Source organism: Primulina eburnea, chromosome 9 (genome assembly GCF_022965805.1).
Source record: "Primulina eburnea isolate SZY01 chromosome 9, ASM2296580v1, whole genome shotgun sequence".
Lineage (NCBI taxonomy): Eukaryota > Viridiplantae > Streptophyta > Magnoliopsida > Lamiales > Gesneriaceae > Primulina > Primulina eburnea.
In genome coordinates this window covers 32,028,003-32,044,450 of record NC_133109.1, presented here as the reverse complement: position 1 = coordinate 32,044,450, position 16,448 = coordinate 32,028,003, and the positions used below count along the sequence as shown (strand labels likewise).

Genomic DNA, 16,448 nt, shown 5'->3' with positions numbered 1-16,448 from the left:
GACAATGAAGGTTCGAAAACTCAAAACGTCCTAGACTCAAAATATGTTAATTATCTCTATATTCATATCTCAAGTTAGAAATCTTGAACCTATTTGCGAGCTATTCGAACCACTATCGGATGATAAAGTTCGAAGAATGAAGGTTCGAAAACTCAAAACGTCCTAAAAATCTAAATACATGTATATTTAATATCTTGAATTCTCAATTGAATAAATTTTAAAAAATCAAGTAGACTCAAAATATGTTAATTATCTCTATATTCATATCTCAAACCGTTTTTAAAAAGAAAACTTATATAATTTATTAGAGGTCATGTGATAGTAAGATACTCTTATAACAATTTGAGTTAAGTGTTTTATATAATGAACACAGTTGAGAAATAATTGATATAAAATTTTATTGTATAACTCACTCATATGATGAATAAAAATAATAATCGAGTACAATATAGATTTTTATGATCAAACATTTACCATCAGAACAAAAGATATAGTTGTTAGATAAGACAACTTTTTTTCTTATACTCGTGGTAGCGCCTGAGGTCAATTATCTCAATAATATGCTCATTCATATATGTATAGCCCAAAATCTCTCCAAATAAGTATATAAACATACGGTTTGGGAGATTTGAACTTACGATCTTGCTCTGATATCAATTGTAAAGATTAAGCGCTTACCACAGTTCAAAACATATAGTTGTAACTAATGCACAACTTTATTTTTGTATACCATTGACATCGAAGAATGCTCCTACTTGGGTGTTAATATGTCTGTCAGGCTCATGAGTCTGATAAGATGCATGTCTATCTGTTGGTGATGTCTCATATCTCTTATAGACAAATCTCATAATTCTCTACCGTTAGTACGTCTCTAATAGAGATAATAAAACATTTGAGATACGAAAGCACTCTTTTTAGACTCACCTAGCCAACCGAATCAAAACGTACAATATTTTTTCAGAAGATTATCAACTATAATACTACAATCACTTATACACATTTAACCTAATATAAATAGCTAGGAAATCATGTTATTTGTGAAATCGAGTTTAAGTAATATAATAAATGGGGAGGAAATAAGACTCTTCTATATAATTAATGTCAATACAGTTCAATGGTAGTAAGTAGCTTGCCATTATTGGGGCTCCGCTCACCAGGTTCCAGGGGTGTCAAACATGTCCGAAATGTACAACTACGTAAAGTACAACTTCTTAAAGTGGTAACAGTTATCCTCAGACCTGAATCATCACTGGGCTGATAATCTCCATATAAAAGGAGAACGAACATCGTGCTCTCACTCGTTTTCTATGTCTAGAAACCCCAAAAACTTGCGCCAAATTTCATGTTATTCGGAAAGTACAAAAGCCACCAATTTTTACCCGCTGAGGAGTATTTGTTGCAGAACTGTGACTATATGTGCCTGTTCTTGATTACTGGACGCGTAGAAACCACAAATGTAGCAGAGCTAGGTATAGGACGTGCAGAAGCGAGAATACCCATTATTTTGGAATTTCTTGAGTCTGTGAGTTTTTCTATCTTCATCTTGTTTTTCGACCACCCTTCAGTGATTTGAAGCTTTCTTTGTTTTGGGGGCAGTTTTTTGGAGGTGTTTTGGAGTTCAAGTTTCTGCTTGTGATCTGATTTTGAAGTTTTAGATTTGGGTTGTTTACTTGTTTTGAATTCGGATTCTCGTTGAGGATTTCGATTGCCAAAGTTCCTTTTGTGTTTGTTTATTTCGATAGAATCTATGGCTGCATATCATGGAAACAGTGCCAATTCAGAACCCGCGAGAATGGAGCAAATAATCACTGAATTCTTTGCTAAAAGCCTACACATAATACTGGAATCACGGTGCCCATATGTTTCTTCACGGAATTACAGCGGTGAACAAGTTCTATCCTCCCCGTCACCGTCGTCATCATCCTCTTCATCATCGAGTTTTAGGCCGAGGGATAAATGGTTTAATTTAGCCCTTCGGGATTGTCCTGCTGCATTAGAAAATATAGATTTTTGGCGGCAGAGTAATCTTGAGCCCATGATAGTCGATGTCTTTTTAGTGCAGAGACCAAGAGATTGGGACCCCTTGAATTGTTCCCCTAAAAGAATGCTCGTGCAGAATACATGGGGGAAAGAGAGGTATTATTATGGTTCCGATAATGATGATTTTGGGTGTGAGTCGAATAATGAAAAGATAATCGAGAGGTGGGTTTTGCAGTATGAGAGTAAGAAGACTGGTGCTAACGGGGCTGGCTCATCGGGTAGTAAGAGATCAACTTGTACAAGCTCTCATGCTCTATACAAGAAGTCAATATTGTTGTTACGGTCTCTGTATGCAACCATCAGGCTCTTGCCAGCTTACAAGTTGTTTCGCGATCTTATTTCATCGGCACAAATTCGATTGTATAATCTTGGCCACCAGGTTTCATCTTTCGCGGAACCATTTACCCCTAAGGAGGAGGAAGATATGCAGCATTTTGTGTTCTCTCCAGTTGATACTTCTTGTGGTAGGCTTTGCCTCTCAGTTGCATATCGTTCATCAGTATTTGATGTAAGTTCCGAGTCATCAACTCCTATATCCCCTCAATTCATACCTGAATATGTTGGAAGCCCAATGGCAGAACCACTTAAAAGGTTCCCAACGTATCCCATATCACAAAGCTCCCCATCTCCGTCCCCATTTGGTAGGCGGCATAGCTGGAGTTATGACATATATAGAGCATCACCACCTTCAGTAAACCCTACACCTTCACCCACATATTCTGAATCCCATGCTTCAACGTCTAAAAAGCATACCTGCCGTCTTCCTCCTGCAAGCTTACCTCGTAATTTACCCAGTGAAACAACTGCCATTCATTTGAAAAATCCAAGTTATGACGAGTATTGGCCTTCCCTCATATTTTCACCATCTCCATCACCACCAGCCTACATTCCTGGCAGTCATTTATCAAAAGCTCTTTTACGGTCTGAAAGTGCCCCAGTTAGTATACCTGCATCAAGACTTTCTAGTTTCCCTTCGGTCCTCAGCAATCAAATGATGCCTCATTCTCCTCCCATGAAAGCTACTCGAGTCGCTATTATTAAGCAGGTTGCACATACAGGCCTTCATACGGCCAATTCAACAGTTGACAAGGTATGATGATGTGTTTTTGTTCTTTTAAAATATCACCGAACAGATTAACCAGCGGTGCCATTTCTTCTGCAGTTGTCCTCGTTCAGCAAGGATGAGCCTGGAAAGATGTCTGCAGTGAAACCATCTATAAATAGCTCTCCTTCAAAATCATTCTCTAGAAGTTCCAGTAGGTTATCCTTTCAGGATGATTATGACGATTCTGAGTTTTCTGGGCCATTTTTTGTAGACGACGAGGACATGATAGATCCACTTTCCAGGTTATGATACAACATTTTTTATTCGATTCTGTTACTTCTAGGTGCAAAAACATGCGTTGTTCATCTATGTTTGATGATTTTAGGTGCACCTGTACTGTCCTGATGTTGTGTTTATGATAGTGGAATCAAGTTTATTAGGGTACAGAGAAAATAAGTGATTTGAGCTTCAAAGCAGCTGCACTTGAAATAAAATATTTTTGAAATTACATGTATTGTTTCCACTTTCCACCTAGCCGTAAAATGAACCTAATGTTCCCAGAGAAGAAATACTTCCGTGAAGATGTATGGAAATAATTTTCAACTAATCCCATTTTTCAGAGAATTATATGTAAGAGGCAGAAACCCTTTTGTGTTCCTTCTATAAACTGTGCCACACCAGTCTTTAGTAGCTCCTTCAAATGACTGTTGGAGAGTGCTTCCAAAGCTGCTATTAATTTCCCATGATGAAGTCCATGTTTTCTATTTTAATAATGTCAAGTCATTGTTGCAATCAGCATCATACACTTGGGAGTTCTTACCTGGAAAGGCATAATGGACCACTTGAGATTTTATGGCAGGCGTTTGTTTTTGAGTGGGATATACGGAATGATAATTGTAAGATACTCTATGGAAATATATAGCATATTGAAATCATTGCTATGACTCCTACTTAACATGACAGAACTTAAAATCTCGTTTTGTCTCCCATTCTTTGAGGTATAAAGTTTAGCCATTCACTTGGGTGATTATATTTATCACGTGCAAATTTGGATATGTATTATGTTTCATTTGGACAACCTATCTTCCCATTTTGTTCAGCATCTGTCTGGTGCATCTTTCTCATTATCAGCGTGCTAACATCTGTCAGGCACCTTTTTATTGCCTTGTCGGCACTTTGTGGTTGTGGTGACTGCCGAATTTCTCTTACATGAATGGAGGTTGCAACACTTGATGGCTTGATTGTTCTGTAGGTGGAGCTACATGTAGTGGACAAAATCAAGTTATAATGCTTGCTTTGTTTTTAAGTTTTGTTGAAACCAGAAGGTTCTGGTGTCATTCTTTGAAATTTTTGTGTTGTTCCTGCTGATCTTATGATACAGATTATCTGAATGTCATGCTACAAGCATATGAGCACCTCTATAGTTGCAATTTATTTTGTGTCATATATAGGAGCTAGATTTGAAATCAAATTTAGTTTGAATAACCCAATTGTTTTTTGTTATTTCAACTGCAACTATTTGAAAATAAACCGTGGTGCGATGATTCCAGGCCTGGCTCATTTGATCAGCCGCACCATCCAATGGTGCCCCATGAGCCTGGTGGACTTCTCCTGGCTAGAAAATCACAAGATGCTGCAGTTGGTGCTCTAGTTCAGATGCTGAAGAAAGCGCCACCTCTTCGCCAAGACGTCTCTTTTACAGCAGAGTTGCTGCGTGATTCCAAGCTTAAGACACCAACGAACTGCAATCAAGATTCAAATGAAATTTCTGAAAAGTCCAATATACTGCAATGTGCTTCTACAAATCTTGCATCTTCTGGACTTATTTCGTCAAAGACCACGTCTGATGCATTAGACGAGCTTCGTGGGTACAGAGAGTTGAAAGACATGCTGTTGAAGCAAGGTAAAATTTCTCAGCAATAGGCAGTCGCTTTTACCAAAGAGGATGTGTGCACAAGAATAAAGGAAGTTTCCAAGGTTCTCTTGCTATATATTGAACATATGTGTAGCATTTTCTTTGCGGTGCCAAGGTTCTTTCAAATTGCAGTAGATTTCGTTTGTCCCATCCCCATTTCTATTTGTTCGTTTTTAGTAAATATGTTTGTGCTTTTGGAGTGATGCCTGTTTGTTATCTAATCTAATGAGTTGCTGTAAGAGTTTGAGTCGAGCAAATAAACATGTGGTTGTGTGAGGTGTACAGAACTCCTAATGTGGGCCAAGGCATTTGTAATACTCTGATGTATATAATAGTTGTATACATATACAGTCATATAAAACAACATTATGATGATATTTTATCATACAATCAAAAGTTTTATTCCGTGTAGCTCTTGGCTTCATTCGATTTGGTATGAATAATGTGCAGAAATGTGTAATAGTGGTAAATAATTACTTGCCTTACTCTAATTTTCAATTGTTAATATCCCATCTGGCTCACTCGGTTCTCGAAGGAATTTGTTTACCACATACATGGCATACTTAGTGAAAAAACAGTTGTTGCACTCACCGTTCTGAAAATAATTAAAAAAATCTGTTCTTGTACTCTTCTTTTTAGAGGCAACGGATAAATACTCAAACATCACAATCTTCAAAGTTTCAAGTGAAAAAAAAACACCTTGGAAACTCTCCAGCTATCCATCAATAAAAATATTTCACGTTTGTCAAATATTACATCTGTTGTTGCTCTAGATGGACAGCGGAATAGGAAGGCGTGGATCCAGAAATTTGGACAAGGGGCAAAACGGAACAAAGGCAGGGGACTGTGTAAAATAACATAAGGATGGGGGGAAATTGGACTTGAGGGGTACACGACATGAACTTTTATGCAAAAAGATAGAATGTTTCTTCATTTGAAAGGGGTGATATTCTTTCCTAGTCTCGCATTCAGATGCACTTTCAGTATTCCTTGGTGTTGAAATGGTACGTACAGACAAAAAACTCAAAATATCATTACGATATACATTTTATCATTTGTTTGCTCAGATTTGCGACCCCCAGGTACACCGTAAGTGGGAATCATTCAAAACCATGTCACGAAACATAAATTATCAACCATAATTGTTTGAAAACATGACCAAAAATCTTTTAAGACGAGCTATAAATAACTTTTTACCGGCATTAGCTAGCCGGTGATCATCGTTCCAGCTCCTTCACCAGTGAGAATCTCAAGAAGCAAAGAATGCTTCAACCTGCCGTCGATTATACTTGCAGTTCGAACCCCTTGAGCCAAAGACCTCACGCAACAACTAACCTTGGGGATCATCCCACCCACAATCTTGCCATCTTCCATCATCTTCTTCACCCCTTTAATGTCAACTTCCTTGACCAAACTCCCGGGATCATCCCGATTTTCTAATATTCCAGCGACATCAGTCAACAGTATCAACTTCTCGGCAGACAAAGCTGCTGCCAATTCTCCAGCAGCTGTGTCAGCGTTAATATTATATGGCTGTCCTGTCACATCAGCTGCCACAGAGGCAATCACTGGGATATGGTTATTTTCGACAAGTGATCGGAGAGAAGTTGGATCAATACTAGCTATGTCCCCTACAAACCCGAGCTGTGACGCGTTGGGAGATGGCCGAGCAGTTAAAAGTCGGCCATCTATCCCTGATAACCCAACGGCAGTGCCACCGGCTTTGTTAATCAGCGCCACAAGATTTTTATTCACTTTACCAATCAAAACCATTGAAACAATTTCCATGGTGGATGCATCAGTGACACGGAGGCCATTGAGAAAGTTTGGTTTTATGCCTAGTTTGCCAAGCCATTGGTTAATCTCAGGCCCGCCTCCATGTACAAAGACTATTCGAATGCCGACACAAGAAAGGAGCACAATATCAGCAATGACAGATGCCTGAAGGGACTCGGATGTCATTGCTGCTCCCCCATACTTTACGACAATAGTTTTGCCCCGGAATTTTTGAATGTACGGCAATGCTTCAGATAAAATCTCGACTCGGATTTGCGCAGAGGTGGAATCTTTTAGAATCTCCGGTGCTATTATTGACTGTGCCGATGATTTGATGCGTGGACATCTCTTAATGGTATCAAATTTATTGACAGGAACCGAGTTGTGGAACAGGAGAGCAGAACCATTAGAATTCTCAGAGAAGAAAAAATGAGGAGACTTGAGAGGGAGGGTCGTTTTGACAGCCAACATTGCTTCTTGGAATGTTTACAGAAGAGCCTGCTACAAGTCAAGATAAGCAATTTTTTTTATCGATATACATATTTGCAATGAATAACAAATCAAAACCATAAATGAACATGAAGTGAGCAGAGTAATTCACTCTTTCTTCAGTTTCCTCTCCTATTTGAAATGCAAATCAGTATCTCAAGTTTTCATCTCATAACCTTATCAGATCAAGAATAAACAAAATGATGCAGCGAAGTGCCAATTCAAGTAAACAAAAAAATTTCTTCATTAATCACATAGAAGACAAAGTAAAGGCAAAAAAAGCTCAGAAATTTATCAAAAAAACCCGCGTTTAACTTCAATGAAAGACGTCCTAAACACCAATGGAAAAGGGAACAAATATATTGCAGAAGTTAAAAAGTAAACCAAAACCCAAATGATTCAAATCTAAAAGACATACATCATCATGAGCCACCGCAGACTGGAAAATTTAACTAACCCTAATTTCCGATAGAGCTGGCGATTGTTCCCCTTCTCTGCTAGGGGTTTACAACAGGCGGCCCGGCGGAGTGGGGAAATGGGATTTTTTTCTTGGAGCTCGAGTGGCAGTGTTGTCTACTGCTGCTGGCCTAATAAATCTTTGTTAATTTTCTACTTTCCTTACTACGTTATATTTATATGGCAAAAATTTATGTGAGACGGTTTCACGGGTCGTATTTGTGAGACGGATCTCTTATTTGGGTCACCCATGAAAAAGTATTACTTTTTATGCTAAAAATATTATTTTTTATTGTGAATATGAGTAGGATTGACCCGTCTCATAGATTATGATCCGTGAGACGGTCTCACATGAGACTTGCTCTAATTATATATACATATATTTATTTTTTTTAAGTAACTCCGAACGCATAGTCGATATTTTCCATGTATATTATATAAAATTCTAGGTTAATAAAATAACATCAAATCATATTAGTTAAGTAAATTTCACCAAGGAAAACATTTACAATATATTGAATAAAATTATTGAAAATGTGTATTGTATTGTATTATATTTTGAATAATACACGAGTAAATGTTGGGATAAATATGTGAGATGGTCTCACGGGTCGTATTTGTGAGACAGATCTTTTATTTGGGTCACCCATGAAAAAATATTACTTTTTATGCTAAGAATATTACTTTTTATTGTGAATATGGATAGGGTTGACCCGTCTCACAGATTATGATCCGTGAGACAGTCTCACAGATTACGATCCGTGAGACAGTCTCACATGAGACCCACTATATGGGGAAAGGTTAATTTACCACAAAAAATTGGCAGACATAGGAGAGCTAATTTAAATAACTTTTGTCATATATAAAAAATTACACACACATATATACACACACACACACACATATATTCAGGAAGAGTAGGTTTCATGTGAGACCGTTTACGGATCCTAATCTGTGAGACGGATCAACCCTACTGATATTCACAATAAAAAGTAATACTCTAGCATAAAAAATAATATTTTTCATGGATGACCTAAATAAAAGATATGTCTCAAAAATACGATCCGTGAAAAAACCGTCTCACACAAGTTTTTATCATTCAGGAAAAATGACCTTGGCAGGAGCCAGACTCTTTTTCGCTTCAAAATCTGCAAGTGATTTTATAAATACATTGAGATGCTTATAGGTTATTGGGTTAATTTTGGAACGTTTATGATGTCTTTGATATCATGTCAATATTCCGAAAGAATAAAACTACAATGCAATTAAAAAAAAAATACATGACTAAATATAACTTTTACAAGCCGACGATATAGAAAAACAAACATAACTTATTAAAGTACTATTTTAAAAATATAAAGAAAAAGTGGTGAGAGTTATAACACAAAGTCGATTCATTTTGCAATTGGAAATCACGGATCCAAATGGCCCAGGTAAGAAAGGCAAATCGAAGGGAATCTCCGGCGAGACATCTCAGTCGCCGCCACTCGCCGCCGCCAAGTACCCCGCGTGCTTACGCTCTATTTCGCCATCCTCCGTCGCCATCACCATTCACGCCAAGCCGGGTTCCAAACTCGCCACCATCACTGGTGATGAATCATTACTGAACTTATTCCGCTTAGTCTGTAATTGAATTAATTTTTTTATAGGAAAAAGTTTAAACACTTGTTTTTATGAAATCATCAGATTTCAATGACGAGGCTTTAGGAGTGCAGATCGATGCACCGGCGAAAGATGGCGAAGCTAATGCTGCACTCTTGGATTATATTAGTTCAGTAAGTTCTTGCTTTATGTTGAATTGCCTATCTTTGAGAATTTCCATTAAGCACTCGATTTTAGCCAGTTTGATTCGTGCTAATAAAGGGACCAAAATATATTTATAATTTTTTTCATGAATATCTGGTTTGATCAATAACTTGGATTTCTTGTTTACTGAAATATGTGACAAAAGCAGGGCTCATTGAGTTAGTTGAAATATGGAGTTTTATTGTACTTCTTTTAGGAATTATGTATCAACATTTTTACTTTAGTTTCCACGTTAAGTGTTTCCATATCATCATTGATTAATGCCATGGAATCAAAATTGTGTTTCGTCGCGAACAGGTGATTGGGGTGAAAAGAAGACAAGTTTCCATAGGATCTGGATCAAAATCGAGGGACAAGGTTGTGATTGTAGAGGAGGTAACTTTACATAACGTATTCAATGCTCTAGATGGAGTTTTAAAGAGCCACTTATGAGATACGGTAGTTGTGAATTATGTATAGATCGATAGTACACACGAAAAACTATCCCTTGTACATCTGCAGTTTTGATCCTCATTAGATTATGCTTGAAAAGATGTTCTTGTGATTTGCTGGTGACAATGCCTTTTTAACCAATTCTGGAGTTGTAAGGTTTCAACTCAATGCAAATCATCTCCCTCTATAAAAATATGCTGCCAGTTGATTCAGATTATATAGAATTACAAATAACGAATTGCCTTCAGTCCATGTTCTGAAAAAAAGGATATAGAAACAAGAAAAAACAAGGAAAAATGTGAAATTGTATATAATGTATCGAGCTCCAAACCTCACTTGTTTTTGCTGCTTATATAGTATCACTGCATCATGGCCAGCAACTTCACAGCCAGGGTACCTATTTGGTCAAGATCTTTTACTTTCTGCTAGAGTGGGACTTAAACGAGTTTGATATAGGGATAAATGCGAAAGAAGTGCATCTGCTTAGCAGAAAATTATATAAGGTTATGAACCACGAGTCAGCGTGTACAACTTTAATGGCTATGTATTTGAGTCACCTCGAATATGGGTTGAGGAAATTAGTCTTGGTCACCCTCAGTAGATATAACAAAATTTTACAATCTTAGTTATTAAAAGCCACAAGACAGGCGCTTAGAGACAAGGCTCTGCCGTTTACCCAAGAGTCCTAGACAAAAGACTAGGGGCCTCCCTTCAAGAAAAGACTCGGTGTACTTTAAACGCCTAAGGCACATTAGACATGCCTTCAGTGTAGAGGTGGTGAATTTGAAGAGGAATGCAGGATGATAGTAATTCATTTATCGTAGATTATAATTTTTCAAAAATTTAGATTCTTGCTTAATATTTTTTTATCTTGCGCCAGTTTTGTCATGTGTGTTTGATCCTTTGGTTCCTCTGATGCATGTGAGGATACTACTAGATCTTGTTTCAAGAGATTTGATAGGTCAAAATCTGAAATCTTCGCACACCCTTTCTCACCCCTGGAGCAATTTGGAGATTCTATGTTGCAGTGGATGATTTGTGTCGCATGCTGCCAAGTGATCCATTGTTCATATGCTCAAAGTTTAGAAGCCTCATAGACCACTCGAGGCACTATACCAGCAGTCGGACTAGCTTATGATGGTACATCTTCTCAATCACCATCTTCTCAGTTTGGGATTCTCTCTCCATCTTCAAGTTCCTTCTCTGGCCTCTTCGCTGCCCCTACTTTCCAGCAATTTTATAATATTCTGGACAGTGCTTGATGCTCCTTTATCAAGCTCTTCTGTTAAATCATTTGTTACTCGGGCAACATCTGCTTTGCATAGGTAAATTCACGCAGACCAAAATCCTCGACCAATCTAAATTTACTATGCCCAGATATCTTGTAAGCTGCTGCATGTTTTCTTCGGAGATAAATCCAAGAAATTGCCAAGATTATGACTGCCACTACGACAAGAACGGCTAATGACCAGGAATATAACTCTTTCTTAACTTCTTTGTTTTGTCTGTCATCTGGTGCAGGTGTCTTCTCTTCGACAAGAACACCTTAGTTTGTATTACGCAATCTCCTTCCAATTCTTAATAAAACCAAATTGCAAGTATGGTGTAGACAGAAAAATCAATCAACAAAAACACGTAGATTGGTCTCTATCACTCAAAATTAAATGTTATAAATGGTACTTTGAAATGCCTATTTCATATTGCAGAGTTAAAACAAACAAATTCACTATATATGAAAATTCATATTTCTTAACATATTTACAGGAACACTTGTGCACACCAACAAAACCACACTTTTCATCAAAAAAAGAAAAACGACACTCATCAGTCTCCTACACACATACATATCTGAAATATGTATATCGACACAGGAAATACCAAAGGGGGTCTAAGTTTGCACTCCTTTGCCAGCCAAGAAAGCTTTCAAAGCCAAATTCTTGTCTTCGGCATCTTTAAATCTTGCTCTCCTTCCGTGACCTACAATTGTTTTCAAAACATTGTGGATGAGTTTTACCCAAATGGAAGCAGGGTGCTGTATGCCAGCAAATCAATAAATAGAGGTTGCAAACTAGAGCTTGTGTTACAAATGAAAATTTAGATATTGAAGCATTCTCTAAGAGCTATTATTGTTTCATTTTCCCCCATCAGAGTTCAGAACAGTTCGTTTTCTCTATATCGAGCTTACATTTTTTAACCATCTATATCCACTTCCACTGATGATACTCGAGGAAATGAAAGTTACTGTTAATGTTCTGAAAAACATAAGGCATAATCAATTTAATGAATGATATGTCTTTATAAAATAATCCTGGAAATATTCCAACTTATTAATATTATATAACCATGAATAATCAATCACCTGGCAGTATCCATTCAAATTCCAACTCAAGCAACTTTTGAACACTTTGCAATTGTATGGGTACTGCAAAAAATAACCAAGAGGGAAAAAAGGAGGTGATTATTTATTTCTTTCTGAATCAATAATGTATGAGAAAACAATTAGTCAAATCACGAATCACTCAGATCCACCGAGTTGGCTTTAGTAGTTGGCTTGAGTTTTTCTCCCTATATTGGTGTACAGTTGAGTGAATTTTAAGAGAGATTTAGTTGACAACTCTAATCTTTCACATTCACAAATAAAATCCATTCCTGAATAACAAATCCAACAAAAAGAAAGTAGAATTACCAAAAGGGTATTGAAAGTTAACGCACCTGAAAACCAGTTGTATCTCTCACTTATGGACAATCCAAATTCGGTCACCATTAAATGATCTCCGGTAAAAAGCACCTTCTTAGTTTTGTAAAGCAAGCATACTGATCCCTGCAATTATGAACCAAACAATTATTGTCATGAGAATTATCGCTGGCATGGGCCATATTTAGGACAGAGAACCATGGAAGCCAACAAATGAGGAGTATTGTAGATCCCATCACTTTGATGTCCCAATAACTCTTCCTACAATAAGTAACTCGAAAACAGGTTGATAAGAAGAGAAAAAGAGTTCTCACTTCTGTATGGCCAGGGGTGCTTATAAGTACGACGTCACTGCCAAGCGTCCACGGTCCATTTCCTTCCAGCTTAATCTCCACGTTAGCTGTAGAAGAATTTACCTGCCACGTGATATCACAGACACATTAATCTCAGAAAATTGCACGAAAACATCATGGATTCACGATCATCATTATTACCGAGTATATACTTTCCACTAAAAAGACTTAGTCCACGATCCCCAAACATACTGAGAGACATAAGTCATGCATCGTCCAAGGAGGAGTGGTAAATTATGTTACCTCTTTAGAATGAAGAATCCTCGGACAACCCAACTCCTCTGACCACTTCTCATGATCTGCAACATCATCCCTGAAATATATAAGAAAATAACTGCCGAAATCCAGAGAAGTGAAGACACTCCGTTACTCGTGTGTATAAAAATGTGCAAACTTTTCTTGCCTGTGAGTAAGAAACATGAAACGGGCTCCACCCATCTTTTTGATTATAGACGGAAGTCTCTTCGTGTATCTAGGGCTGCAAATTAATATTAATATGTAAAATCATATACCTGAACTAATGATTCTGAAAGTAGATGAAATTTGGTTTCCCATTTGCAATTTTCTTTCAGGATCTACTGATAACAACCTGTCTATCAATATATTCCCTTCAGGTCGAGTAATAAAATAGGATGCTGCTCCATATGATTTTTCGGAGTGGTAACCGCAGTGGTATACTCCCTGAGAGAAATTTGTACTCAGTCCAGGAAGTTGCTTATATCAAATGCGCACATGCAAGTATCGATGGAGATAGAAAGAAATCAGGTGTCAAGTAAAAAGTTCATTTAACAAAGTACCACAACGTTTATCATCCTCGAACTATCAACTGTTATGTATTAAATAAATTTAACAAAGCGCCACAAAGTTTATCATCCTCAACTTTCAAGGAGTTGAAAGCCACCGACTCATCGATGGCATAGCATGTACACTTTGATCAGTGAGGAGATTTGCGCATTCCAACTTCATAGAGCATCAAAATTTATGCCGATAAAGTTTGCATGAAAAGCACTTCATTAAGAACTTTGCTCTAGTACACTTGATCATACATGCTGATTTTTCTTGAATGAATTGATAATAATGTAGTACCAAAGTTAACATATGCCAAGACAAAGAAGTACCTGAATTTTCTGATCATCAATGGGAATAGGAAACGACATCTGAACATCTAAAATTTCAGAAGGTGGTTGTTCCGTGTGGATCGAGTTTGTTGGACATGAAAGCAATGCCTTGAACACAGACAATAAACATAAATAGTGAAATTTTTTACTTGCGCGTTGAATCTGTGCGATACTCCCTTCTTCCCAAAGTTAAATCACCCAGGTGCAATTCACAACATGCACTTTGAAATGATGGTGGTGGTTTTTTTTCAAGCGTTGGATAATCCAACATATCTCTAGCCTAGAGCTTACTTATCTATGTTGCTCATATCGAGAGCTAACGGATGCAATGAGCCGGGTCTTGGGTAGCCCCGAATTAAACCCTCCTCGCCGGGTCAGGTTTAGGCCCGGTAAAACTGGTCCCAAGCGAGTCCAGGGGGTCCAAGGTTTAGTCGGACCCATCCCACAAGTGTGTGCCTATATATATATATATATATATATATACATGTTAATAATAATATAATTATTTTTTTATATTGAAAAATAAATATCTTATCCATAATTTTATTTTATAATATTTTAAGATTGAAATAAATTTTTTTCTATTATGATACATTTAAGATGTAAATATATAATTATATATTTTTTTCTTATTAATTATTAATTGAATAAAAATTGATATTATTAATATAAAGTTGAAAATACTTTTAATGATTAATTAATTTTTAACATTTTTATTTTGTATTAAATTTTTTTTTTAAAAAGTTGGGTTTATGTATTCAACCTGCCCCGGACCCGCCGGGTTCACGAGGGCAGGCAGGTCCGATGTGAGTTGGGCGGGTCTCGGGTTTGCTCTGAACCTACCCCTGTTCCATTGCCATCCCTAAGCTTATTATGCTAACCCTAGCCACTAAAGTGTAGATTCTTTAATAGGATCTGAGAGCTTTGACTTAAAGGCCTCAGTAGTTTATAATTTTTCAATTGCTTAAAAACATTGGGAGAAAAGTACCTGAAGCGCTTTTGTTTCGATGTTCATCACATGTTGGCTGTTTGAACACTGCTGATTTTCCATCAGATCGTCTGAATGTTTCCTGAAAGCCAAGGGAAACGAAGTTGTAGACATTAAGACGACTCCATTTTTCTTTCTTGATCCATAAAACAAAATGTACTCTATGGATGAAGAGATACAATTAAGTCTATGATAATTGGAACTACAGGTCTGATAAGGTTGCTGCAATATAGTGTTTACTCACTACTTGAGACATATGATGATTGTGCGCACGTTAATGGAGAAAATCTATGAAGCCTAATTTAAGAAATAACTAAAATATACAGTACAATAGAAATTTCATGTTAAGCTGAAACTGTTACCAACCGGAGCCATCCAGCGACAAACATCACAATCGATGCATGTGTTATCTGCAAGCAATTTCAACAGTACTTCATGTTGGAGATTATAACAGAACATTTACAATAAATTACAATGGATGATTTGAGATAAAAATACTGATCAAATAAATAATAAAGCAATATTTAGCCTCAGTGGCCACCCAACACCAATAGGATCACCAAGTTAACCGATTCAAGTAATTTCAGATCTTCATGAATCAATCCGATAGTCTCGGTGAATTAACTACTCAATCGGCGAACTGTGATTTCTATTAGCGTGATAATCGACGCACTGCGACGATAAATTTCGTATCCAGATGTGAAATAATCTACCGAAGAGATAAACGAAACGGTACCGACGAAGAAATCTCCATCGACGTTATGAGGACGCCTGATTTTTCTTTTCTTCGAATCAGCAGGAGCAGGAGTAGAAGAAGAAGCTCTAATAGGCGCTGATCGATATCTTAACTTGAAGTTGGAGTAGTGAACTTTGCTGTCGATTTCTGGAATTTGGAATGTAAAGCAGGGACTTCAAGCAGCGGTGAGATGTCGCCATCTCCGTCGCATCCACCGGACTCCCACCGCGATCATATATTATAATATTCTATAATTCGCAGCTAATCAGCTTTGTTTGATGATTTGATAACAAAGAGGATAATAGATTAAATAAAAACTCATGCCGATAGACATCTCACATTCAATGTGAATTATATTTGATTTAATCGTAATATCAACTTTGCAAAAAATCGAGTGAATGATTATAGAATATCATATTGTGAGACAGTATTTTTATTTGGATCTCACATGAAAATTATTATTTTTTATGTAAGAGATCTTTTTCTTAATCGGTCTCTTACCGATATTCACAATAAAAAGTAACATTTTTTCATAAATAACTCAAATAAGAGATTTATCTCACAAAATATGACATGCGAAACCGTTTCTCACAATTTTT

At 37.0% G+C, this 16,448-nt stretch overlaps 4 protein-coding genes across 7 annotated transcripts; 2 read left to right on the top strand and 2 right to left on the bottom strand.

The window, feature by feature from the left end:
* The first annotated feature begins 1,244 nt into the window (after window positions 1–1,244).
* Window positions 1,245–5,411, top strand: LOC140841726 (autophagy-related protein 13b-like). Its single transcript, XM_073209367.1, has 3 exons — window positions 1,245–3,130; window positions 3,203–3,387; window positions 4,636–5,411. Exons 1-3 carry the CDS (start codon window positions 1,748–1,750, stop codon window positions 5,006–5,008), a joined length of 1,941 nt encoding a protein of 646 aa, XP_073065468.1. The 5' UTR covers window positions 1,245–1,747; the 3' UTR covers window positions 5,009–5,411.
* Window positions 5,412–6,090: 679 nt separating this feature from the next.
* LOC140841727 (acetylglutamate kinase, chloroplastic) lies at window positions 6,091–7,883 on the bottom strand. Of its 4 annotated transcripts, none has more exons than XM_073209368.1 (2): window positions 7,723–7,883; window positions 6,091–7,277 (listed from the first exon to the last, which is right to left on the bottom strand). In XM_073209368.1, the coding sequence occupies exon 2, from the start codon at window positions 7,245–7,247 to the stop codon at window positions 6,207–6,209; it is 1,041 nt and encodes a 346-aa protein (XP_073065469.1). In that variant the 5' UTR covers window positions 7,248–7,277; window positions 7,723–7,883; the 3' UTR covers window positions 6,091–6,206. The 4 variants fall into 4 exon arrangements, with proteins under 4 accessions (XP_073065469.1, XP_073065470.1, XP_073065472.1 ...); XM_073209369.1 differs by having other exon boundaries at window positions 6,091–7,274; XM_073209371.1 differs by having other exon boundaries at window positions 7,684–7,866.
* A 946-nt stretch (window positions 7,884–8,829) lies between these two features.
* LOC140840901 (uncharacterized) lies at window positions 8,830–10,900 on the top strand. The gene is made up of 5 exons (XM_073208053.1): window positions 8,830–8,875; window positions 9,083–9,310; window positions 9,408–9,496; window positions 9,825–9,902; window positions 10,317–10,900. Exons 1-5 carry the CDS (start codon window positions 8,830–8,832, stop codon window positions 10,386–10,388), a joined length of 513 nt encoding a protein of 170 aa, XP_073064154.1. The 3' UTR covers window positions 10,389–10,900.
* Window positions 10,901–11,607: 707 nt separating this feature from the next.
* LOC140841725 (uncharacterized) lies at window positions 11,608–16,075 on the bottom strand. Its single transcript, XM_073209366.1, has 11 exons — window positions 15,850–16,075; window positions 15,480–15,523; window positions 15,114–15,195; window positions 14,126–14,233; window positions 13,597–13,688; window positions 13,411–13,485; window positions 13,251–13,320; window positions 12,969–13,070; window positions 12,672–12,780; window positions 12,319–12,381; window positions 11,608–11,936 (listed from the first exon to the last, which is right to left on the bottom strand). The coding sequence occupies exons 1-11, from the start codon at window positions 15,865–15,867 to the stop codon at window positions 11,848–11,850; spliced, it is 852 nt and encodes a 283-aa protein (XP_073065467.1). The 5' UTR covers window positions 15,868–16,075; the 3' UTR covers window positions 11,608–11,847.
* Between the last annotated feature and the right edge of the window lie 373 nt (window positions 16,076–16,448).

Bases quoted from the DNA above. Each gene is read 5' to 3' on its own strand.
- LOC140841726 (XM_073209367.1), top strand. From the start codon at position 1,748: ATGGCTGCATATCATGGAAACAGTGCCAATTCAGAACCCGCGAGAATG. The intron at 3,131-3,202 runs GTATGATGATGT...TTTCTTCTGCAG, and splicing joins CCAATTCAACAGTTGACAAG to TTGTCCTCGTTCAGCAAGGA. The intron at 3,388-4,635 runs GTTATGATACAA...CGATGATTCCAG, and splicing joins ATGATAGATCCACTTTCCAG to GCCTGGCTCATTTGATCAGC.
- LOC140841727 (XM_073209368.1), bottom strand. From the start codon at position 7,247: ATGTTGGCTGTCAAAACGACCCTCCCTCTCAAGTCTCCTCATTTTTTC.
- LOC140840901 (XM_073208053.1), top strand. From the start codon at position 8,830: ATGACCTTGGCAGGAGCCAGACTCTTTTTCGCTTCAAAATCTGCAA. The intron at 8,876-9,082 runs GTGATTTTATAA...AAAAATATAAAG, and splicing joins TTTCGCTTCAAAATCTGCAA to AAAAAGTGGTGAGAGTTATA. The intron at 9,497-9,824 runs GTAAGTTCTTGC...CGTCGCGAACAG, and splicing joins TCTTGGATTATATTAGTTCA to GTGATTGGGGTGAAAAGAAG.
- LOC140841725 (XM_073209366.1), bottom strand. The intron at 13,689-14,125 runs GTACTTCTTTGT...AATTTCTCTCAG, and splicing joins TTGATGATCAGAAAATTCAG to GGAGTATACCACTGCGGTTA. The intron at 12,781-12,968 runs GTGAGAACTCTT...TCATAATTGCAG, and splicing joins GCACCCCTGGCCATACAGAA to GGATCAGTATGCTTGCTTTA.